Genomic DNA, 24,893 nt, shown 5'->3' on the forward strand with positions numbered 1-24,893 from the left:
ATCTGTACTTTGATATTTTTGGCTACTTTTACTACACTACATTCCTAAAGAAAATAATGTACTCCATACATTTTCCCTGACACCCAAAAGTACTCGTTACATTTTGAATGCTTAGCAGGACAGAAATTGGTCCAATTCGCACACCTATCAAGAGAACATCCCTGGTCATTCCTACTGCCTCTGAGCTGGTGGACTCACTAAACACACATGCTTCATTTGTAAATTATGTCTGTTGGAGTGTGCCTCTGGCTAGATGTAAATTATGCCATGTGGTTTGCTTAATATAAGGAATTTGTAATGATTTATACATTTAAGTACGGTATATTTTAGCATTTCTAAATACTTTTGATACTTAAATATATTTAAAACCAAAAACTTTGACTTTTACACCAGTAGTATTTTACTGGATGACTTTCACTTGAGTCATTTTCTATTAAGGTATCTTTACTTTTACTCAAGTATGACAATTGGGTACTAGTTCCAGCATTGCTCTCTACTTAGGACAAAGGGGCACCTAAAAGTAGGCTAAGGTAATTACATTTGCCCTGAGGGTGGATAGAGAGAGGGAAGTGAATGAGTAGAGTGCTTTGGTGTGTAATGACCCCTAACTTTTCCTGGGTTAGTAACGATTTGGGGGAGCTGGGTATGACTTAATCTGACGAGTGGGTGGACCCTGGCCGTGTTTCCTTAGGAACACAGCACAAAGACAGCAGTCATGATGCTGGGGGGGGCGGACTAGTGAAATTACCCAGCACCGTAACACGTCAGCAATGAGTGTTTTAGAATATCCTTATTGAACAGCACCACGGTTTCTTAGCATAATACTACCGTAATGTGTATGGAATGAGGGACAATGATTGGGCTGTGAGACAATTCCCATGGCTTTTATTTGCAAATTCCAAATGCGTACTTACGAACCCCTCCCAACAATGCAGAAAGAAAAATTTAGAATAAAAATAACAGGATATGAGACGTACTGTTTTTCTCTCCACCCAGCTGAGTTACTCGCTCTATAATAACAACGGGGAAGGACACTCCGCTGTGGTCTGTGCGTGTCTGGTCTGAAATTGAGCTGGGTTGTGCCTCGCGGTTTACGATTAAATCATTACGATGAGTGGATTGCTTTTGTGACACTGTTACAAATTCCACTATGTTTTTCTATGCTGTTCTCCATTCATCCGTCAGTGTGATGGAATTGTATTATCATTGGACTAATAGAATATAGTACACTCCCACCACCTCTCCCATATCAATCTCATCAACTTCCTTCTGCTATAGTTGTCTTTTGCTCAGCTTCATGTTTTGTCTCCAAGGTTTATAAATAATACTAAATATGTGAAATAATGTGTTTTCATTACATTTGCAAATGTTTCTGTCACACCCATGTACTAACTAGTGATAGGCAATCAATACTTAGCCTACATGAACTGGATCTCAAATAACTAAATCCTAAACCACTTCGAACAAGATTTTTCAGCCACACACTGGCATAACAATGTAGTTACCCTGTAATAAATTGTATAATATGAACTTCTGTAACTTTGTGCCAGACTGAATGGTTGCGTCTTCTTAAATTAACACATTTCTGGTAAGCATCAGTGGGGATGTGATGCTAAAGGAATGTGAAACCCCGCCGCCCTGTTTGAGATTTAGATAGAAGTCTCACCGTGGCACTCAGCATACCAAACTCTTTTCACTGGAGCATGCGTCCACACCACTTCTGATCATCATCACCACAGACCAGCAATCATACCCCTGGAAGAAAATAAAACGGAATCACTTTAATGTGGTTGATAGTCTGTGAAATTGTATTCGGTTGAACAGCGCACCCATCATTAAACACTGGTAAGTGTTTTGTGTTTAGTGGGCTAGCTAGTTAGCCCCCCCAAAATAAGCTATCCAAATTGGCTTTGTAACGTTAGCTAGCTAAACACATTGATGATCGACTAGATGGGGATACATTCATGTAAATAACAGGTATGGATAAATTATAGGTGGCTGGTGTACAGGCGCAAATTACCGAGATACCGTTAGGTAGCTAGCTAGCAAATAACATCGAAGTGTTGGCCCCCACCTGAAACGTGTGGCCAAGTTTTAAACTCTCTAAATGACCGTGTGGGAAGTTTTAAACCCACACGTTTATACGTTACAGACTCTAGTTGGTTCCGGAATTGGATCCCTTGATAAAGATGTTGAAATAAGACTGTATAAAATAAATACAAATACTGAGCTACAGTAGCTATATTGTATGCTCAATTTTATTTTATACTTAAACAAAATCTTTCTCGGAGCAATTGTATAACAAGTTAAGAGTCTCTCCTGTAATCAATACTTCAGCACCCTCCACTTACGAGGACAACCACACGGAGCTTTTTTCAGAAAGGTTTTATGAGATTGGAGAACACATTGGGAGAAATCTTAGACCATTCAGAATCTTTCCAGATCCTTGATATCCTTCGCCTGCGCATATGGACTGCCCTTTTCAATTCATACTACAGGTTTTCAGTGGGGTTCAAGTCCGGATACTAATAACCATAGCGAAATATAGATTTTTGTGACCAATTAACCATTCTTTGTAGATTTAGTTGTGTGCTTGGTTCCTCACCGGCCACAAAAGGGGTTCTGATTGTGAAATGCAGTTTTGTTCACTGAATCATTTTCGATGGTTTCTTTTGGTCGTTCAATATCCAGATCTGTTCCTAATCATCCCTCGAAAGATTCTTAACTTTGGTCTGGTTACTGTGATGATTGGTCTCCCGAGTGGTGCAGCAGTCTAATGCACTGCATCTCAGTGCTGGAGGCGTCACTACAGACCCTGGTTCAATTCCAGGTTGTATCACAACCGTCTGTGATTGGGAGTCCCGTAGGCCAGCGCACAATTGGCCCAGTGTCTTTAGGGGTAGACCTACATTGTAAATGTAGACATTTGTTCTTAACTGACTTTTTGGAAAAAAATTGAGATCCTGTACACGGTAACAGTTGGAAATAATGTATAATTTGTATCTAGTGCGGTGGAGGGCTAGGGGCCAATTATGTGTGCGCACGGTCGTGTGTTGACTGACAGTAGTCCCAGCAAGTTCCATCTGACTGCACATAGAGCCCTCTGTGATTTAGAGACAGCGTGGCAGCATAGGTAGAGTGAGGGGAAAACTGGTCAAATAGAGGTGGCTTAATTTGCTACACAGAATTTTCCTTTTAATTCCATTGATACCCACTGGGGTATTCAAATCAATCTTGAAGGTATTGCCATGAAACATTCAGATTATGCTTTGAAAATCATTTTAGTTTTGATAGTCAGTATTGACTTTCAAATAGCACAGCACATAAAGCCAACCAGGGTTCTCACCAAAAAATGAGAGGCACTGTGCCATCTTTTGGACTGGCTGTGCCACTATGTAAAACATATATTTATATGGCAGGTGTTCAAAAACACAAATCTCTCGGGCCTCCACCCCAGCCATATTCGGCAGCACCACCTTGTTAAAAAATCCCGGTGAGAACCCTGCCAACGTTTTGACCTCGAGGCTGGAGCCCTTCTCAATGACGTGCTGGATACCAGACATCCTTGGGAAAGGACAAACTCAAAGGCTTGACTGAAACCATGGGTTGATGTGCTGGTCTAAAAAATATATTTTTTCGAGGCTTTAGTTTATTACTTTGTTTATATAATTATTAAGGCATGGACTGTACACTGCAATTCAGCTCTTATATTCCAATGTTGTACACCATGACAAACTAAACTTTACTATTACGGCAAGTTATTAGAAAATGCATATACAGAGCATTCGGAAAGTCTTCAGACCCCTTGACTTTTTCCACATTTGGTTGTTACAGCCTTATTCTAAAATGTAGTAAATAAATGTTTTTCCTAATAAATCTACACACAATACCCCATAATGAAAAAGCAATGTCAGAGCAAAAACCAAGCCATGAGGTCGAAGGAATTGTCCGTAGAGCTCAGAGACAGGATTGTGTCGAGGCACAGATATGGAGTACACCAAAAATGGCCTCATCATTCTTAAATGGAAGTAGTTTGGAACCACCAAGACTCTTCCTAGAGCTGGCCGCCTGGCCAAACGGAGTAATCGGGGGAGAAGGGCCTTGGTCAGGTAGGTGACCAAGAACCCGATGGTCACTCTGACAGAGCTCCAGAGTTCCTCTGTGGAGATGGGAGAACCTTCCAGCAGGACAACCATCTCTACAGCACTCCACCAATCAGGCCTCTATGGTAGAGTGGCCAGACGGAAGCCACTCCTCAGTAAAAGGCACATGACAGCCCATTTGGAGTTTGCCAAAAGGCACCTAAAGGACTCTCAGACCATGAGAAACAATATTCTCTGGTCTGATGAAACCAAGATTGAACTCTTTGGCAGATGACAACCTGCTCAGGACCTCAGACTGGGGGCGAAGGATCACCTTCCAACAGGACAACGGCCCTAAGCACACATCCAAGACAACGTAGGGGTGGCTTCGTGACAAGTCTCTGAATGTCCTTGAGTGGCCCAGCCAGTGCCCAGACTTGAACGTTACAAGCTTGTAGCACCATACCCAAGAAGATTCAAGGCTGTAATCACTGCCAAAAGCATTTCAACAAAGTACTGAGTAAAGGGTCTGAATACTTATGTAAATGTGTTATTTCAGTTTTTTTAAACTTAAGTGGTTTTGCTTTGTCATTAAGGGTTATTGTGTGTAGATTGAGGAGGGGAAATTATTGTATCAATTTTAGAGTAAGGCTGTAATTTAACAAAATGTGGAAAAAGTCAATGGATCTGAATACTGTCCGAATGCACTGTATGTAATTGACACCCTGCTTGGTAAAGGATGTCAGTAGTGCCAGGGGTTAAAATAAATGACAGGCCCATCTGTATTTGCTTAGTTTCTGTTAAATGGAAATGTTGGGAAAAAATATAGCTATTTTATCACTCAATCCATTGAAAAAATGTGTATGTAGACCCCCGTCTTACATGATTGTATTTTCTTTCTCGAGAGGGAGAATGATGGAGGTGAGGAGGATCTGTTGTATTGGGGCTGGCTACGTGGGCGGTCCCACCTGCAGCGTCATCGCCCAGATGTGCCCTGAAGTGACGGTTACCGTTGTTGACGTGAACGAGGACCGCATCCGTGCCTGGAATTCTGATAGCCTTCCCATCTTTGAGGTGAGTGGGAGACAAGATTATTACAAGAAACTATCGGAATAGATCTCAACTTAGTAGAATTTGTCTCAACTGCAGGAAATTAAGTAAAACTGTATTACTCATTCATATCCATGTTTCTCAAAGATCTGTCCTAACTTGTATTGGTCTTTCCAATATTTCCAGCTTTTAGTGTTGCCACGTAAAGTCATTCATTTTGGCCACTTGACTTTTGATCTCTCATGATACTTTTGACACTTGTGCTCTAACAACCTCTCTCTCTTTCTAGCTTGGACTCCAGGAAGTGGTGGACTCATGCCGCGGGGTCAACCTTTTCTTCTCCACAGACATTGATGAGGCCATAAAAAATGCAGACCTGGTCTTCATATCTGTAAATACTCCTTTTCAACACTTTCCTTTCTTATGTCAATTGCTTTCATTGGAAGTATTGTTGAGACATGTCTCAGTTTTGCTTTCTTTGAAGGTAATAGTAATCATTTGGTGGTTGTTTATATTTGTCCTACTTCACACATGTACAAGTGTGTAAGACAACCTCTGGGGGTCACAACCAGGGTCAGCAATTAGGGTTAAGTGCCTTGCTCAAGGACACAGACAGATATTCCACCTTGTCTGCTCGGGGATTCGACCTAGTGACCTTTAGTTAACTGGCCAAATGCTCAAACCACTAGGCTACCTGCCGCCCCAAAATGCAGTGATGATGAAAGATCCATGATTGAATCCACCTGAAACATTTTCCCTTTCCTTTGCCAGGTTAATACGCCTACCAAGACATTTGGCATTGGTAAGGGTCGAGCAGCAGACCTGAAGTACATAGAAGCATGTGCCCGGCGCATTGCCGATGTCTCCAGTGGCTGTAAGATTGTTGTGGAGAAAAGCACAGTTCCTGTACGTGCTGCCGAGAGCATCCGCCGCATCTTCAATGCCAACACCAAGAGTAGCCTCAGCTTCCAGGTGATTTCAGGGGACAGGCTTGTATGGGTGGATGGACTGCACATCAAACGTCTACTTTCATCTACCTGCCATGTCTTCAGGTCTTTAAAAGTATGATCTTGTTCTCCTGCAGGTTCTCTCAAACCCAGAGTTTCTTGCTGAGGGAACAGCCATCACTGATCTGAAGAATCCAGACAGGGTATTGATTGGGGGGGATGAGACCCCTGAGGGCCAACATGCTATTCAGGCCTTGCGGAGCATCTATGAACACTGGGTCCCCAAGAACAAGATCATCACCACCAATACCTGGTCCTCTGAGCTTTCCAAGCTGGTATTTATATGTCCTTCTAAGTCCTTCTGTACATTACTGTATAACAATCTCAGGTCAGCAGCGGTTCGATCTGAGACTAGTGGTCGACCGATTATGATTTTTCAATACCGATACCGATTATTGGAGGACCAAAAAAAGCCGATACCGATTAAATCGACCAATTTAAAAAAAATTTTATTTTATTTGTAATAATGACAATTACAACAATACTGAATGAACACTTATTTTAACTTAATATAATACATCAATAAAAAACAATTTAGCCTCAAATAAATAATTAAATATGTTCAATTTGGTTTAAATAATGCAAAAACGGGTTGGAGAAGAAAGTAAAAGTGCAATATGTGCCATGTAAAAAAGTTAACGATTAAGTTCCTTGCTCAGAACATGAGAACATATGAAAGCTGGTTGTTCCTTTTAACATGAGATTTCAATATTCCAAGATAAGAGGTTTTAGGTTGTAGTTAATATAGTATTTAAAGGACTATTTCTCTATACAATTTGTATTTCATATACCTTTGACTATTGGATGTTCTTATAGGCACTTTAGTTATTGCCAGTGTAACAGTATAGCTTCCGTAACTCTCCTCGCCCCTACGAGGGGACACGCTAGATAAACTAGTAATATCATCAACCATGTGTAGTTAACTAGTGATTATGATTGATTGATTGTTTTTTATATGATAAGTTTAATGCTAGCTAGCAACCTACCTTGGCTTCTTACTGCATTCGCGTAACATGCAGGCTCCTCATGGATGAGGCATGTGGTTAGAGCGTTGGACTAGTTAACTGTTAGGTTGCAAGATTGAATCCCGGAACTGACAAGGTAAAAAAAATTAAAATAATCGGTCGACCTCTATCTGAGACACCTCGTGTAATGTTTCCTGCCTCTATTCATTGGCTCACTTCTTTATCCTTGGTTTTCCCCCCCAAAAATGATAGGCAGCCAATGCCTTTCTTGCCCAACGTATCAGTAGCATCAACTCTATCAGTGCCCTCTGTGAGGTAACCGGTGCTGATGTGGAGGAGGTGGCACATGCCATTGGGACAGACCAGAGAATAGGCAGCCGCTTCCTGAAGGCCAGCGTAGGTGAGTGGGAGAGAAGCAAGGCGGGAGTGGTTGAGTTGTGGGGTAGTAACAGTTAAGTTGTGGTTGGATGAGATCATTGGATGACTGAGCGGTTGGATGAGATCATTGGATGACTGAGTGATTGGGTTTCAGTTATGGAAAAGTGGGATGTGAGTGGATGAGTTCAGTCATGATACATTCTGTGTTTTTGTTTCACAGGATTTGGTGGCAGCTGTTTCCAGAAAGACGTTCTCAATCTTGTGTACCTATGCGAGGCACTGAACTTACCCGAGGTTGCAAGATACTGGCAACAGGTGTGCTTTTATCATCAACTCAAAGTAGTGCAATACAGAACTCGCTTCTCATTTGATAAGACATTCCTGTAACACTTTTTTGTTTTACGGTCAGTAAAATACAGTATCACAATGACAAATGTTGAACATCTCATTGTTGTGTCTCCCAGGTTATAGAGATAAACGACTACCAGCGAAAACGATTCTCCTCACGGATAATCAACTGCCTCTTCAACACAGTGACAGACAAGAAGATAGCCTTGCTCGGATTCGCTTTCAAGAAAAACACTGGCGATACAAGGTATGGAGGGGCATTTAAAATATTTATCTGCTTACATCCAAAGCTCTGAGCGTATTGTCCTGTTGCCCCCTCCAAGCTCATATACTCATATCCTTGTGTGCATTTTGTTTTTAGGGAATCCTCTAGTATCTACATCAGTCGCTACCTGCTGGAGGAGGGAGCCTGTCTACACATCTATGACCCAAAGGTTAAAGCTGAGCAGATCATGCAGGACCTGACTAAGCCCACACCCTCAGAAAGACATGACACTGACACAGGTAGCCACAGTGTTCTTTCTGTAAATTAATATAACAGTAAATCCTAAAGAAGATTAACAAGAATACCTTTATTGAATACATAATGATATTTCAAGGGGTGTTCTGTTCTCTATGTGTTAGGTGTTAGTTGCCATAACGTGGGATACTTTTTTTTTCGCTCATTCTAATGAGATGGGATTAATGTTTGTTGTACAATTGTGTGAAAAAGTTTTTATATGTATTTATATGCATGAAGTACCCCTTGTTTATTCTCGCTCATCCTAGTTTCTCGTCTAGTCACCATCGTCACAGACCCATACAAGGCTTGTGAGAATGCCCATGCAATTGTGATCTGCACAGAGTGGGATATGTTCAAGGTGTGTATTTACATTTTTAAGCTACTCACTCATCAAATGGCAAGGAGATGAGTCTGGCCACACAGATATTTTGGTGCCCCTTATATAATAACATAACGTTGCACTGTTAATTGATGAAAGGGAGCTCTCAATGTAAACCATGAAGTCTATATTTGTATTGCAGGAACTGGACTATGAGAGGATCCATAAAGCCATGCTGAAACCTGCCTTCATCTTTGACGGCAGAAGGATCTTGGACAGCTTGCACGACCAACTCCAGCATATTGGCTTCCAGGCGAGTAACCACGGCCACAGTAAAAAGTATATGTTTTGTAACATACACCGGATAGGTGCAGTGAAATGTGTTGTTTTACAGGGTCAGCCATAGTAGTATGGCAAATTAGGGATAAGTGCCTTAGTCAAGGGCACATCGGCAGATTTTTCACCTTTTCGAACTGGTCCAACACTCTAACCGCGAGGCTAATAGTCATCCTACAGTAAGACGTGAACAATGTCTAGGACTCTGATGAGATTATGAAAACACCCTAAGACCAAAAAAAGGTTGTCTTTTCTTTTGGAAGGCTGTGCTGACAAAAAAGCCAAAGATCCATTCACAGCAGCATGTTTAGTGAGTCTCATTAGTGTTTGAAAAAAGTTGAGTAATAGACAGTCCAGCAGTTTCCAAAGTAACTGTTTTGTCCTTTCCAGGTGGAGACTATTGGGAAAAGAGTTAACCAAAGAATCCCTTTCACTACCAGTGGCGACAGGTCAGAAATGGACCAACCGCAACCATTGAAGAAGAACAAACTGTGAAGTGTTCTTTACAGGACAGCAGCGTCAGAGCCGGCTCAATGCAGTAGTAAATTAAACCAAGTTATAATTTTTCTGTAATATTAAAATCAGTCATTTCAGCACCTGCATCAACTAGATGGGATGACTTCAAACAAATAATTATGTTAGCTACAATGAAAGAGAGGCCTGGAGAATGTTTTGGTTAGGGTTCAAGACCTGGTTTGTCAGCTACATGCGGCAACAATATCCCTCCAAACTTATGCTTAATTTCTTTGTTTTGTGCATGTTGGACAACTACCAGGGTTTGGATGTTTTACTTACACAAGGGGTAAAACAACTTAAACTGATTTCATAACTTTCTGTATTTGCCCTTTTTTAAAGTTTTCCGCCTAAAAGTATTCCTGTATGAAAGCAATTTTTAAAGGACAGATTCCATTTTTCTTACTGAAGATAATGTATTTAGTTTTTATTCATTTCAAAGCAATTTTTATACAAGATGGTGCTAGTTGAATGTGAACTTAAGCAGTGTGAACATGAACCCGAAAATGCTATATTCTAATTATATGTATTATCTTTATGCATGAACTCTGTAAAGTAAAACATTTATCTATAGTTTTTACATGCAGAATAAAAAGCATTTTTAGTATCTGGAATTTAAAAAAAAATGATTTACAGGCCCAGAATCAATAGTACTGTACTACAATTATGTTACTTTCTCTCAAGTGTTGTGTACTATGTAGTGGTGTCCCCCTCTTTATTAGTTAGAGGTCTCATGGATGGTCAGGCATTCGCACGGTCATTCTGTCAGCTAATTCTAGGAAACTGCATACGTAACTGCGTACCTCGGTCGACAGTCTTGATGCACTGCTGGGTTCTCCATGGAGCAGCGGCTTTATTTGACACATGAACCTAATCCTCAACATCTGTTCTGCTCTGACAAATGCACTTTAGCAACAAGGCCCAAATTATGACGCACATGTAGTGCCTTCAGAAAATATTCATACCCCTTGACTTATACCACATTTAGTTGGTGTTACAGCCTGAATTCAAAATGGATTCAATATTTTTTCCCTCACCTATCTACACACAATACCCCGTTATGACAAAGTGAAAACATGTTTTTAGATAAAAATTTTAAAAAATACAGAAATATGTAAGTATTCACACCCCTTTGCTATGGCACTCCAAATTGAGCTTAGGTGCATCCAATTTCCTTTGATCATCCTTGGGATGTCGCTACAACTTGATTGGAATCCAATTCATTTGTTTGGACATGATTTTTAGAAAGAAACACACCTGTCGTGCGGCAGGTAGCCAGCCGCAAGGTTAGAACGTGGGCCGGTAACCAAAGTTTGTTGGTTCAAATACTGGAACTGACGAGGTCAAAATATATAATCTGTCACTGTGCCCTTGAGCAAGGCACTTAACCCTAATTGCTCCAGGGGCACTGTACAATGGCTACCCATACTGTGACCCCAAAAAACATTTAGATTACACACTTGCCTGCAACAGGACAGATGTAAGCACCCCCCAAATTGTTATTATATAGAAGGTCCCATAGTTGTCAGAGTAGAATCTATACCTTGAAGTCCAAGGAACTGTACGCACAGTACCAGTCAAAAGTTGACACACCTACTCATTCAAGAGTTTCTTTATTTTGACTATTTTCTACATTGTAAAATAATAGTGAAGACATTAAAACTATGACATAACACATATGGAATCATGTAGTAACCAAAAAAAAGTGTTAAATAAATCATTTATATTTGAGATTCTTCAATATAGCCACCCGTTGCCTTGAGCTTTGCACACGCTTGTCATTCTCTCAACCAGCTTCACCTGGAATGCTTTTCCAACAGTCTTGAAGGAGTTCCCACATATGCTGAGCACTGTTGGCTGCTTTTCCTTCACTTTGCACCCCAAATAAAACCAAATCATCTCAATTGGGTTGAGGTCAGGTGATTGTGGAGACCAGGTCATCTGATGCAGCACTCCATCCCTCTCCTTCTTTGTCAAATAGCCCTTACACAGCCTGGAGGTGTGTTGGGTCATTGTCCTGTTGAAAAACAAATGATAGTTCCACTAAGCTCAAACCAGATGGGATGGTCACGGTTTTCTGTATGGGAAAGAGAGTCAGACCAAAATGCAGCGTGTATGTTTAATGAACGAACGTAAACCACGAATCAATAACAAACACTACAAAACAAAGAACTTAACAAAAACCGAAACAGCCTATACTTGTGTAAACAGAGACAGGAACAACGACACATAGGACAATCACCCACGACAAACTCAAAGAATATGGCTGCCTAAATATGGTCCCCAATCAGAGACAACGATAAACACCTGCCTCTGATTGACAACCACTCCAGACAGCCATAGACTTTGCTAGATCACCCCACTAGCTACAATCCCAATGCATACACACCAAAACCCCAAGACAAAACACACCACAATACAAAAACCCCATGCCACACCCTGGCCTGACCCAATACATGAAGATAAACACAAAATACTTCGACCAGGGCGTGACAATGCTGGTTAAGTGTGCCTTGAATAAATCACAGACAGTGTCACCAGCAAAGCACCAATTCTCTTCTTCTTATTTGTGTCCTTTAGTTGTGGTTTCTTTGCAGAAATTCGACCATGAAGGCCTGATTCATGCAGTCTCCTCTGAACAGTTGATGTTGAGATGTGTCTGTTACTTGAACTCTGTGAAGCATTTATTTGGGCTGCAATTTCTGAGCCTAGTAACTCTAATGCACTTATCCTCTGCAGCAGAGGTAACTCTGGGTCTTCCTTTCCTGTGGTGGTCGTCATAAGAGGCAGTTTCATCATAGCGCTTGATGGTTTTTGAAACTGCACTTGAAGGAACTTCCAAAGTTCTTGAAATGTTCCAGATTGACTGACCCTCATGTCTTAAAGTAATGATGGACTGTAGTTTCTCTTTGATTATTTGAGCTGTTCTTGCCATAATATGGACTTGGTCTTTTACCAAATAAGGCTATCTTCTGTATACCACCCCTACCTACCTTGTCACAACACAACTGATTGGCTCAAATGCATTAAGGAAAGAAATTCCACAAATTAACTTTCAACAAGGCACACCTGTTAATTGAAATGCATTCCAGGTGACTACCCCATGAAGCTGGTTGAGAGAATGCCAATAGTGTGAAAAGCTGTCATCAATAAAATGAAGAATTTTACTACTTTAAAGAATTTCAAAAACAAAATATATTTTGATTTGTTTAACACTTTTTTGGTTACTACATGATGTGTTATTTCCTTGTTTTGATGTCTTCACTATTATTCTACAAAGTAGAACATAGTAAAAAATAAATAAAAACCCTTGAATGAGTAGTGTGTCCAAAGTTGACTGGTACTGTACATCTCCGAGATTGTGATGAGGCATATATTTGTGGAAGTGTTTAAAAATATTTCAAGTGTTGAAAATTCCAAGAGCACAGTGGTCTCCATCATTGGGAAGTTGAAAAAAATATGGAACTACCCAGACTCTGCCTAGTGCTAGCTGTCCGACCAAACTGAGCAACCAGGCAAGAACGACCTTGGTCAGGGAGGTGACCAAGAACCCAATGACCACTGACAGAACTACAGAGCTCCTTGGCTGAGATGGGAGAACCTGCCAGAAAGACAATAGTCTCTACAGCACTTCACCAATCTGGGCTTTATGGGAGAGTGGCCAGACGGAAGCCACTCTTGAGAAAAAGCCACATGACAACAAACCTGGAGTTTGCAAAAAGGATGTGAAAGACTCAAGAGCATAAGGCAAGATATTCTGTGGTCTGAAGAGACAAACATTTAAATATTTGGCCTGAATGCAAAGCGCTATGTCTGGAGAAAACCAGGCACAACATCACCCGTCTAACACCATCCCTACTGTGAAGCATGGTGGTGGCAGCATCATGCTATGGGGATGCTTTTCAGCGGTAGGGACTGGGAGACTGGTAATGATAGAGAAAACAATGAATGGAGACAAATAAAGGCAAATCCTTGATGTGAACCTGCTTCAGAGTACAAACAACCTTAGACTGAGGGCAAAGATTTACGTTCCAACAGGACAATGACCCCAAGCATACAGCCAAAGAAATGCTGGAATGGCTTCAGAACAAGAATGAGAAAGTCATTGAGTGGCCCGGCCAAAGCCCAGACTTGAATCCTATAAAAAAAAAATTGTGGAAAGACTTGAAGATTGCTGTTCACTGCCACTCCCCATCTAATTTAGCAGAACTTGAGATAATCTGCAAGGAAGAATGGGAGAAAATCCCCAAATCCAGATGTGCAAAGCTGATACAGATATACCCAAGATGACTCAAAGCTGTAATCTCAGCCAAAACAAACTGAAAATATATATATTTTTATTGCCATTATTACATTTGTGATTGTTTTAATAGTTGACACAATTATTACAGTTAATATATTGTTTTTGTTGAATTCACAATTAATTCATTTGGGGGCTTTTATTTTGAAGATGTCATTCCGGATATTCCGTCAGCAGAGAAAACAAATGAACGTTTTTTCCATCCACGAATTTTGCCTTGAACGATGGCGTGCCCTTTTTTACGAGATCCAATTGACATCGGGGCACAAGTTGTGAGAAAAACAATACGAACTAAGCGTTTGTTCAAAGACAGACAAAATCCTCTAAGTTTTTCCGAAGAATACATTAACGAGAGGTATCACTTCTCGTCTCATTGTATAGTATACCTGGCGGATCTGTTGACACCTTCATTGAGCAACGATACACTCCGCAGCTGTGCGCTTACAGTAATGCAAACACTCTGCATCGGTTTACATTTTTTCGCATGTGGAGAATATATGCATGCAGTCGGTGACGCTGAAAATTTGAGCAAATCCACAGTTTGTCGAGCCATAAGGAGAGTATGCATCGCACTGACGAGAATTCTCCCTGATTTCGTGAAGTTCCCTGGTCATTGTTCTCAACAAGAAGTTAAAGACGGCTTTTATAGAATAGCAGGTTATGTATTTCATAGTAGGCCAATGCTTTTGTTAGTACTAGTAAGTTAAACTGCAAGCTATCTAAATAATTTAACGCCTGTGATCGTTGCAGGACTACCTAATGTAATTGGTGTGGTGGACTCCACTCACATATCCATCAAAGCGCCTTCAGGACAAGAGGTATCTGATTATACTAATCAGAGATCATTTCACAGCATAAATGTGCAGGTAATACTGGGGAAGGTGTAAATGCTTGATAAAAGATAATAAAGAAATAATATATTTAAAAAATTTATTCCTAGAGAATGTAATTTGAAAACTCACTGCATTGTAAATCTTTTCCAGATGGTTTGTGATTCGCAATGTCTCATCACAAACATTGAGGCAAAGTGGCCTGGATCTGTGAATGACTTCCACATACTCCAAAAGAGTGTGCTGTACCATCAGTTTCAGCAAGGTGACAACATTACACAATCACAATGACAAAAGTTACAACTTCCAAGTTCTATGATTTCAGCATGTCTCTCTTACCTCCCTTACTTCTCAGGTTGTTTTGATGGGCAGCTTGTGGCTGACAATGAGTATCCCTGTCTTCCATTCTTGATGACGCCATACCTGAATCCTAAACCAGGCGCAGAGAGCTGCTTCAACGAGGCACTGTACGAGACAAGGGCATGCATTAAGACAACATTCACCACGTTACGGTCCCGATTTGGTTGTTTGAAGGGTCTCAGAGTATCGCCACAGAGAGCTTGTGACATAATAGTGGCATGCATGGTCCTTCATAACGTTGCAATCATTCGTAAGGAGGCTCCACCCTGTTTCAGTTGGATGCCCCGGAAAAACCCAGAGCCTGTTCACTGTGATTACCAAGATGGTACAGCAATCAGGGATAGCATTGCTGCTCAGCTCTTTGTGTCATGCAGCCAAGTGTTATGACAATTTCACACAATTAAATTTTCTCCCCTAAGTGATAGAACCACAGTGGTCTTTTCTCAATTGGATTTGCTCAACTCCTGGATCCCATGTCCTCTGTTCTCTCTGGCCCCCATTTTTTTTTAAGTTAAAAGCTAATGAGATTTGAAAATGTGCTTGTATGAAATGATTCCTCCAATCATGCATCATCAGGCAAATTACATTTACAGGGTGGAATCACAAAATAAATGTAGCTAGTTGTACAAGCTATTTTATAGATAAAAGGATAGCATATTGTTTTTAAATGTTTGCATGCTTTTCTGATTTTAGAAAACAATCGGTGATTCATAGGGGGTGTGGCAGATGTCAAAACTTTTCTGAAAAAGACTCTGGTAAGCTACACTTGTGCTTCCTTGCAAAAAGGAGGCTATTGAGGAGGGGAGGACAGTCTTCCGTTTGCCTACTAACAAATGAACATGCTTCTCGACCACTTTCTGGGTCACGGGAGGAGGGTAGACTTCTGCCCAAATGAGAAAAGGCCACTGACTACATATAGACGCTGCACCACTCCAGAGATATGCCCTCCAGAGATCAGTAAATGGAAGAAGGAATCTGACACACCTTTTTTTGGGGGGGAGGGGGAGAACATTTATTCAATAAGTAAAACTGAAAGATTGCAATAACTGTACATAAGCATGATTCATTTCCGTTCATGACTGCAAAGAAAAGAGAAACATGTACATGAGCTAAGGTTGATAGAAATTTCATGAATAAATCCAAAATTGTTTAAATTAGAAATATGACAACTGGTTGTTGAAGTGACGTGGATGGTTTTAGGTTAATTTACATTCTGAACAGCCTTCCTGTTAGTTTCTAAGTTGATTGTTTATTTAACTGTCCTACAATTCTACTAACATGATGCTGCTTGTGTGACATGACATCTTGTAAACATTAAGGTGTGGAACTTACATTTAATTGTTTCTCAAGTAATTTCATCTCCAAGGACATCTTTTGCATCTTTAATCTCCTGTAGTCAATCTCCTGTTGCAAGTATTTCATATACAAGTCCTTCACTTTGACATTTGAGGGCTTTCTTTTTTTGTCCTCCTTAAAAACATTGAGATTTAATCAAATGCATAATTTGTATTAATGGCTGCCATTACACCCATAATTTTCTCAGTATATTGTATTCATAATGTAGAAATATTAGACCTTACATGGCAAACACTTTTTTTTGGCATAATCTTACCTCTCTGTCCCATGTTTTGGAAGTGGATGGTGTGGCCTCAGGTGAGGTCTCGTTTATGCCTGGACCCTACGGAGGTGTAATGTTTAGGCCATTATCTTTATCTATGAGGTCTGATAACTGATTAGGCCACTTCCAGAATACTTTATATAATAACTATATACGCATCAAATACATTAATTTAACACATTCCACTTGAACATTTTCCAACCACACATCTCTTCTGAATAAACCATATTAGGCCTACCTCATGTATAGACGAATCTGACGTGATTTCCTCAGCATTGTCAATGTATACAACTGGTACCTGAAACATACAAAGTAGTCAAATTAACAAAAGTACAGTAGGCTGAGAAACAACTGCTTGAATGTTTTCTGTAGCTTTCGACAACTCACATTATTCAATGACACTTCGGACCCAGATTCTGCTGTGATCTCCTCTGATGTCATGTGGTTTGCTAGCACTGCAAATGTATAATGCTTGTGTTAAAAAAATGGTGAGGTCAATGCCAGATCTAAAAAGATGCAGTGGTGATCTCAATGGATTAGACTTGCCTCTCACAAAGTTTGAGCAGGAGAGTGTTGACTCGAGTTCTGTGGAAGAGGTTTCCTCTGTGATAGTGTCTATAGTGGAACAGAATTTATGGGTTTCAGCCATCAGGTCCTCTGCAGCAGAAAAGACAGGTTGCAGTGGGCCTTCCTTGGTCTTCCGCCTATCTGCTTTTTTGGCTGGAATCATAGATTACATTGTAAATTATTATCTTGACAAAACGTCACAGTGGAGTCTATGGGGCATTGCACGAACTGTGCATCTCACCTGTTTGTACCATGTTCTTGTATTTCACCTTGACCTGCAGCCAACTTCGTTTTACTCCAGATGGATTAACCCTGTCAGGTAGGGGAAATAGTTTAATCTGAATGAATGAGTAGTTACAACATCTTCTCTACACACAACAAATAGCCTGTCCAAAAACTGGATTGTTTACTTTGTGTAACTTTCATCTCCACTGACTGTTTGACTTGAAATTGCAATATTGTCGCAAGCCATAGGTTGACATCTTGCAATTTCAATGGATAACCACAGATGAGATGGATGAGGGAAAGCATGTAACCTTAACAGTAACCGTTATCTTTAGAATAACGTTAGCTAGCTAGCTATACTAGCTGTTCGAAGATGCTGGTCAGACAGCTAACTTAGTTAGCTAAATTTGCTATCAGACAGGAATTACAAAGCCATTCATGGTTCCTTGTCAGACTGTACTGTAGCTAGCGAACTACTGAACGTAGCTAGAGTAACAAGCTAGTTAGTCAGCCCACTTCTTTACCCAGAGAGCTATCAACCAATTCATCACGCTACACTCACTGGGTACTGTATTTAAAATCTATGGCAGCTCACGTTACTTACGCGTTGACTGAATCGGCAATTTTCTGCCATGCTGCCTGTCTCGCTTTACCAGCAGCAGTTGTATTATTTTTGTGATTGAAAATATGTTTTAGGTCCTCAAACCGCTGAAGTATAACTTGCTGCTCTGCAGCACTGAAAAAGGCTGCCCTATCTCCCTTTTCCATTTTTTAAAATCACGTGGTGTGGTCGTTGTCATGGAGACTTACACATCAGGCTATTTATTTATCTTTATTTGTTTATATTATTTGAATGTGATGCCCTACCTAAACAGATTCTGAAAATGAGAGAAAAGTAGATGCATATGATATTGAGAAATTAGATAAGAACATTATGCCCTCAGAAATGTCAAACCTGTAACATTATTTTGTTTGTTATTTTTATAATTTTGTATAATTGTTTGTCTTATTTTTAATGTATTTATTTAATTATTTTTTTTTACCCTTTTTTCTCCCCAATTTCATGGTAAGGTATTGGTAGTCTTGGACAGTCTTGTCTCATCGCTGCAATTCCTGTACGGACTCGGGAGAGGCGAAGGTCAAGAGCCGTGCGTCCTCCGAAACACGACCCAACCACTGATTCTTGACACAATGCCCGCTTAAACCGGAAGCCAGCCAATGTGTTGGAGGAAACACCTGCTATACCTGGCAACCGTGTCAACGTGCATGTGCCCGGCCCGCCACAGGAGTCGCTAGAGCAAATAGAAAAAATACAAAACACCTATCCAGTGTATGTGACAATGAAAATAAAAAATGAATAAACAGATTTAGTACACAACTTGTTTCAAGCAGACCACCATAGTCCTGTGCCCAAGAACACACTCACATCTGTAGCCATGAAAGGCTGGTCATGGCTCACATCAACACCCTCACCCTGGACCCGTTCACTCCAATTCGCATACCGCCCTAACAGATCCACAGATGATGTAATCTCTATTGCAACCAACACTGCCCTCACCCATCTGGACAAAATACCTATGTAATAATGCTGTTCATTGACTACATACAGCTCAGGAATTCAACGCCATAGTCCCCCCCAAGCGCAGGACCCTGGGACTGAACACCTTCTGCAACTAGATCCTAGACTTCCTGGCAGGACGCCCTCAGGCGGTTAGGGTGGGCAACAACACATCAGGGGTGTGTGCTTAGTCCCCTACTGCACTCTCTGTTCACCCACGACTGCAAGGCCACATAAATCAAACAGGGCATGCGCCAGAATGAATCAGTTGGAATGGCCTTTGACTTCCATAGGTGGCACATTTTTTTCACGGGACCTCCTATGTGTGCACAGGCTTACTTGCGGGTTCACCATTTTTTTAAATGGATGTAATAGTAAAGACCATAGGCAGTTTGTCACGATCGTCGTAAGAAGCGGACCAAAGCGCAGCTTGGTGTGAATGCATCATTTAATAGATGACGAAAAACACGAAGTAAACTGTACAATAAACAAATAACGACCGTGACGCTATCATAAGAACTGTGCTGACACAAGCAACTAACATAGACAATCACCCACAAACAAACAGTGAAACCCAGGCTACCTAAGTATGATTCTCAATCAGAGACAACTAATGACACCTGCCTCTGATTGAGAACCATACTAGGCTGAAACATAGAAATCCCCAAATCATAGAAAAACAAACATAGACTGCCCACCCCAACTCACGCCCTGACCATACTAAATAATGACAAAACAAAGGAAATAAAGGTCAGAACGTGACACAGTTCCTGAGTTTCAAGTTTGTGTAAGCTTACAATTGAATTGACCATTTCAACCGATCTGTGTGCCAGTTTTTGTGGAATAGTTTCATTTCAATAATAATGTTTCAAAATCGTTGTCACGTGGTTAATCATATAAATCTGAAGTCAAATGATAAAAATCAAAAAGTTAAAATTCAACTAAGCCGAGAGAACCAGCCTAATATGGACACATTGATACACTGTGACCATTGTTGGCTAAAGAAATAAAAGAATATAACTCAGAGATAGCCTATGGCCAATGCAGCAGTAGGGCTATAACATATATGGTCAACTAAGTAAAATACAAAGGCCTAAAGCCAACAAATAAAAACAGTAGAAAATATTCTGGTTCTTTCATTCATCTCTCGACTCTGCCTGTCTACTTCCCTTTCCATCTGTCTTAACTTGAGCTATTGCTAGTGAAGTGCAACATTGTAATAAATATTCACTGGGTTTGCCGGAAGCTGTCGCTAGCAAATTTGACATTTTTATCAACAAGCCTATTCCGGGTGCTCAGAGTCTCCTGTGTCAGTGAGCTCAGGACAGACATGTGTTTTTTATGACGTTTCCACTGGATATATCCCATACAAAAAGCTAGTTTTGAAACTGCAGTAAAAAAAAGTGTTATTGTGGACGCAGTATTTGCAGCAATACTGCAGTTATAATGCACTCATGATATTTTGGTCTTTCCCACTGAGGTTTGGTGATTATTGAGGTCGGGAGTGTTGGCTAAGTCATCCTCCCATGTCAAGTATTTTGAATGATTTTATTTAGACAGGAGTAATTATATAATTTTGGCGAAACATCCATTTAGTTTAGGTCAATCCAGCATCCTGACAGTGCACTGATCACCCGCTAACTATCTTTTCCAATTCTGACTCTTTTGGTCCAGACAGCATCAGATACGTTGTCTACACATACTGAGACAGAAGGGCGCCGTTTCCCTTGCTGGAATGCTTTAACAATGTCTGGTTTCTCTGTTCTGATAATGTTGAGGGAGTGTGTGCGCCTGAGCACGCACAGAAGTAGGCCTGCTGCATACAAAAGTAGGGAAATTGCCATTTTTATTATGTGATTCTTATTTAACTATTATTCAAAACAAATTATTATTTACAATGAAGGCCTACCAAAAGGCAAAGGCCACCTGCCGGGACCGGGGCTGGGATAAAAAAAAAGAAGAAAAAAGGACAAAACACACATCATGACAAGAGAGACACCACAACACTACATAAAGAGAGACTAAGACAACAACACAGCACGGCAGCAACACATGACAACAACACAGTAGCAACACAACATGGCAGGTGCACAACATGGTAGCAGCACAAAACATGGTACACACACTATTGGGCACAGATAACAGCACAAAGGGCAAGAAGGTAGAGACAACAATACATCACACAAAGCAGCCACAAGTGTTAGTAAGAGTGTGCATGATTGAGTCTTTGAATGAAGAGATAAAACTGTCCAGTTTGAGTGTTTTTTGCAGCTCGTTCCAGTTGCTAGCTGCAGCAAACTGAAAAGAGGGGTGACCCAGGGTTGTGTGTGTTTTGGGGACCTTTAACAGAATGCGACTGACAGAACGGGTGTTGTATGTAGTGGATGAAGGCTGCAGTAGGTATCTCAGATAATTGTATAAATAAGCATCAAACAGTGGGTCTTGCGATGGGTATACAGAGATGACCAGTATAGAGTGGAGTGATGTGTCCTATAAGGAGCATTGGTGGCAAATCTGATAGCCGAATGGTAAAGAACATCTTGCCGCTCGAGAGCACCCTTACCTGCCGATCTATAAATTACGTCTCCGTAATCTAGCATGGTAGTCATTTCAATCAGGGTTAGTTTGACCCCTTCCTCTACGATAGAGGAAACCAAGTCTAGATTTAACCTTAGTGCTGATGTAACAGTATAACTTTAGACCGTCCACTCGCACATACCCAGGCGCGAACCAGGGACCCTCTGCACACATCAACAACAGTCACCCACGAAGCATCGTCACCCATCGCTCCACAAAAGCCAGGGGAACCACTAGTTCAAGGTCTCGGAGCAAGTGACGTCACCGATTGAAACGCTATTTAGCGCACAACACCACTAACTAGCTAGCCGTTTCACATCCGTTACACTGAGAGAAGGACATTGTACCATCTAGCCATACTCCCATGTACTAGTATGAGGCAATGTTTGATTTCTGGTTGTCATAACTCCCCATGTCCACCACTAATAAGATGAGCTTCTCAATAATGTTTTCTTCACCTCACACAGTAAATCAACAAAGTATGTTTGTTTTTTACATCCATTGGCAATGTTAGTTCCTCAGTATTTGAAAAATCTTTCCAACACCAAGCCTCGGTGTGAAAGAGCAAAATATATTGATCTGATGATTCCATATATCCAGCGAAAACTTCCTAAAAAGAACAGCTGTCCTGAGCTCACTGGTGTGAGAAACTCAGAGTGCCCGGAATAGGCTAGTTGATACAATGTTGCAAGTTCGCTATAGTGACAAATTCAGGCTGGACCCAGTTGATGATTTAAAACAATGTTGCACTTCACTAGCAATAGCTCAAGTCAAGAAAGATATAAAGGAAGTCAGACAGGTGGAGTAGAGAGATGAATGTGATTGAAAGAGACTTTTCATCAGGGTATTTTATACTGTTTTTATTTTGTCGGCTTTAGGCTTTAGTTGAAGATTGATCACAGTGTATCAATGTGTCCATATAGCAGAGGTTGGTGCTCTTGCCTTAGATTCATTTTAACTTAGAGATTTTAATATTTTACTTCAGATTTGTATTATTAACCACGTGACAACAATTTTGAAAAAGGTAAATTGTATTATTGAAATGAAGTTGTTCCATGAAAATGCATATATAAAAATAATCATAACTGGCACTCAGATTGTTAGAAATGGTAGGATAAATTGTAAACTTCTCCAAACTTGAAATTCACGAGCTGCCTGGTCTTTACTACAACACCCATCAACAAAAAAAGTGAAAAGCGTGCCCGCCTATGGAAATCAACGGCTCATTCAACTGACTTGTTCTGGACAGATATGGTCTACACATACTGAGACAGAGGGGCGCTGTTTCGCTCGGTCGGATACTTAAACTAAGATTGATGCGTCTTTCTGTTGGCGCGGTCAAATAAATTATCAATATTTCAATATTTTATTTGGATGGGCAAGAAGATACAGTAGGGCAGACAAGGCCCCCTAAGACCCACCAATAATGCATCATCAAGTTTGCTGACCACACAACAGTGGTAGGACTGCTCACAGATGATGATGATGATGAGACAGCCTATAGGGAGGAGGCCAGGACAACAACCTCTCCCTCAAAGTCAGCAAGATAAAGGAGTTGATTGTGGACTACACAAAACGGAGGGGCGAGCACACTCCCATCCACATCAATGGGGCTGTAGTGGAGCAAGTAGAGAGCTTCAAGTTCCTCGGTGTCCACATAAATAAGGAATTAACATGGTCCGCACACACCCACACAGTTGTGAAGAGGGCACGACAGCGTCTCTTCCAACCTCAGGAGGCTGAAAAGATTTGGCATGGGCCCTCAAATCCTTAAAAAGTTCTACAACTGCACTATTGAGATCATCTTGACTAGCTGCATCACCGCTTGGTATGGCTACTGCCTGTATATAGTCATGTTATTACATCATACCCCTGAACATCAACTTTGTACTGGTACTCCCTGTATATAGCCATGTTATTACATCATACCCCTGAACATCAACTTTGTACTGGTACTCCCTGTATATAGTCATGTTATTACCTCGTACCCCTGCACATCAACTCTGTACTGGTACTCCCTGTATATAGTCATGTTATGTTTTACTCGTCAGTGTTATTCGTTATTCACTGTGTATTTATTCCTTGTCATTATTTCTATTTTTTAAATGTTTGTATCTTTAACTCTGCATTGTTGAAAAAGGACCCATAAGTTAGCATTTCACTGTTAGTCTACACTTGTTGTTTACGAAGTATTTGACAAATTCAATTTAATTGGATTTGAGGACCAGACTCTAGCCCTACCTGAACCTTTCCTTCCTGCTAGAGTTTAGAGTAGGGATGTGCGGCTGGTGGTCCGTGCTCCCCTTTTGATGGCAAATGTGGAAAAATGTGTGGAATTGCAGCACACTACACTGTAGCTTATAAATAGCAACATTTTCTCTACATCCCATGGCAAAATATGTAGGATTTTCGTGGCCCCCACCCCCATCAAAGTTGCTCATCCTTGATGTAGAGATTTCTACCAACAGAATTACACTGAACAAAAATATAAATGCAACAGTTTCATGTGACAGTTTCAAATATTTTACAGAGTTACAGTTCATATAAGGAAATCAATCAACTGAAATACATGAATTAGCCTCTAATCTATGGATTTCACATGACTGAGATTACAGATATGCATCTGTTGGTCACAGATGCCTTAAAAAATGGTAGGTGCGTGGATTAGAAAACCAGTTATCTGGTGTGACCACCATTTGACTCATGCAGCGCGACACATCTCCTTCACATAGAGTTGATCAGGCTGTTGATTGTGGCCTGTGGAATGGTGTCCCACTCCTTTTGGCTGTGGGAAGTTGCTGGATATTGGCGGGAACTGGAACACACTGTCGTACACGTAGATTCAGAGCATACCAAACATGCTCAATGGGTGACATGTCTGGTGAGTATGCAGGCCATGGAAGAACTGGGACATGTTCAGCTTCCAGGAATTGTGTACAGATCCTTGTGACATGGGGCCAGGCATTATCATGCTGAAACATGAGCTGATGGCGGCAGATGAATGTCACGACAATGGGCCTCAGGATCTTGTCACGATATCTCTGTGCATTCATATTGCCATCAATAAAATGCAACCAGGATTCATCCATGAAGAGCACACTTCTCCAGCATGCCAGAAGCCATCGAAGGTGAGCATTTGCCCACTGAAGTCGGTTACAACGCCGAACTGCAGTCAGGTCAAGACTCTGGTGAAGAAGATGATAACGCAGATGATCTTCCCTGAGACGGTTTCTGACAGTTTGTGTAGAAATTCTTCAGTTGTGCAAAACCACAATTTCATCAGCTGCCCGGGTGGCTGGTCTCAGACGATTAGGTGAAGAAGTCGGATGTGGAGGTACTGGGCTGGCGTGATTACACG

General features: G+C 40.9%; 3 protein-coding genes across 7 annotated transcripts; 2 read left to right on the top strand and 1 right to left on the bottom strand.

Moving 5' to 3' along the window:
- Window positions 1-1,605: 1,605 nt before the first annotated feature.
- On the top strand, window positions 1,606-10,126 carry LOC110510099 (UDP-glucose 6-dehydrogenase). 2 transcript variants are annotated; one of them, XM_021591429.2, is made up of 12 exons: window positions 1,606-1,845; window positions 4,988-5,156; window positions 5,422-5,523; window positions 5,904-6,104; window positions 6,217-6,414; window positions 7,357-7,504; window positions 7,703-7,797; window positions 7,947-8,077; window positions 8,192-8,334; window positions 8,599-8,690; window positions 8,854-8,964; window positions 9,378-10,126. In XM_021591429.2, exons 2-12 carry the CDS (start codon window positions 4,995-4,997, stop codon window positions 9,480-9,482), a joined length of 1,488 nt encoding a protein of 495 aa, XP_021447104.1. In that variant the 5' UTR covers window positions 1,606-1,845; window positions 4,988-4,994; the 3' UTR covers window positions 9,483-10,126. The 2 variants fall into 2 exon arrangements, with proteins under 2 accessions (XP_021447104.1, XP_021447105.1); XM_021591430.2 differs by having other exon boundaries at window positions 8,611-8,690.
- Window positions 10,127-13,973: 3,847 nt separating this feature from the next.
- Window positions 13,974-16,144, top strand: LOC110510102 (putative nuclease HARBI1). The gene is made up of 4 exons (XM_021591433.2): window positions 13,974-14,457; window positions 14,551-14,666; window positions 14,784-14,895; window positions 14,986-16,144. The coding sequence occupies exons 1-4, from the start codon at window positions 14,025-14,027 to the stop codon at window positions 15,375-15,377; spliced, it is 1,053 nt and encodes a 350-aa protein (XP_021447108.1). The 5' UTR covers window positions 13,974-14,024; the 3' UTR covers window positions 15,378-16,144.
- si:ch211-107p11.3 (GT1 domain-containing protein) lies at window positions 15,981-18,179 on the bottom strand. Of its 4 annotated transcripts, none has more exons than XM_021591438.2 (8): window positions 18,005-18,179; window positions 17,417-17,487; window positions 17,155-17,328; window positions 16,996-17,063; window positions 16,847-16,906; window positions 16,603-16,668; window positions 16,323-16,394; window positions 15,981-16,069 (listed from the first exon to the last, which is right to left on the bottom strand). In XM_021591438.2, exons 1-8 carry the CDS (start codon window positions 18,166-18,168, stop codon window positions 16,064-16,066), a joined length of 681 nt encoding a protein of 226 aa, XP_021447113.1. In that variant the 5' UTR covers window positions 18,169-18,179; the 3' UTR covers window positions 15,981-16,063. The 4 variants fall into 4 exon arrangements, with proteins under 4 accessions (XP_021447113.1, XP_021447111.1, XP_021447112.1 ...); XM_021591436.2 differs by having other exon boundaries at window positions 16,323-16,460; XM_021591437.2 differs by lacking the exon at window positions 15,981-16,069 and having other exon boundaries at window positions 16,262-16,394.
- Between the last annotated feature and the right edge of the window lie 6,714 nt (window positions 18,180-24,893).

This window comes from Oncorhynchus mykiss, chromosome Y, assembly GCF_013265735.2.
Source record: "Oncorhynchus mykiss isolate Arlee chromosome Y, USDA_OmykA_1.1, whole genome shotgun sequence".
NCBI lineage: Eukaryota > Metazoa > Chordata > Actinopteri > Salmoniformes > Salmonidae > Oncorhynchus > Oncorhynchus mykiss.

Bases quoted from the DNA above. Each gene is read 5' to 3' on its own strand.
- LOC110510099 (XM_021591429.2), top strand. From the start codon at position 4,995: ATGATGGAGGTGAGGAGGATCTGTTGTATTGGGGCTGGCTACGTGGGC. The intron at 5,157-5,421 runs GTGAGTGGGAGA...CTCTCTTTCTAG, and splicing joins ATAGCCTTCCCATCTTTGAG to CTTGGACTCCAGGAAGTGGT. The intron at 7,505-7,702 runs GTGAGTGGGAGA...TTTGTTTCACAG, and splicing joins CTTCCTGAAGGCCAGCGTAG to GATTTGGTGGCAGCTGTTTC.
- LOC110510102 (XM_021591433.2), top strand. From the start codon at position 14,025: ATGGCGTGCCCTTTTTTACGAGATCCAATTGACATCGGGGCACAAGTT. The intron at 14,458-14,550 runs GTTATGTATTTC...TGATCGTTGCAG, and splicing joins CGGCTTTTATAGAATAGCAG to GACTACCTAATGTAATTGGT. The intron at 14,896-14,985 runs GTGACAACATTA...CTTACTTCTCAG, and splicing joins GTACCATCAGTTTCAGCAAG to GTTGTTTTGATGGGCAGCTT.
- si:ch211-107p11.3 (XM_021591435.2), bottom strand. From the start codon at position 18,168: ATGGAAAAGGGAGATAGGGCAGCCTTTTTCAGTGCTGCAGAGCAGCAA. The intron at 17,064-17,154 runs GCAAGTCTAATC...ATACATTTGCAG, and splicing joins CTGCTCAAACTTTGTGAGAG to TGCTAGCAAACCACATGACA. The intron at 16,907-16,995 runs GTGAGTTGTCGA...TGTATGTTTCAG, and splicing joins CCGAAGTGTCATTGAATAAT to GTACCAGTTGTATACATTGA.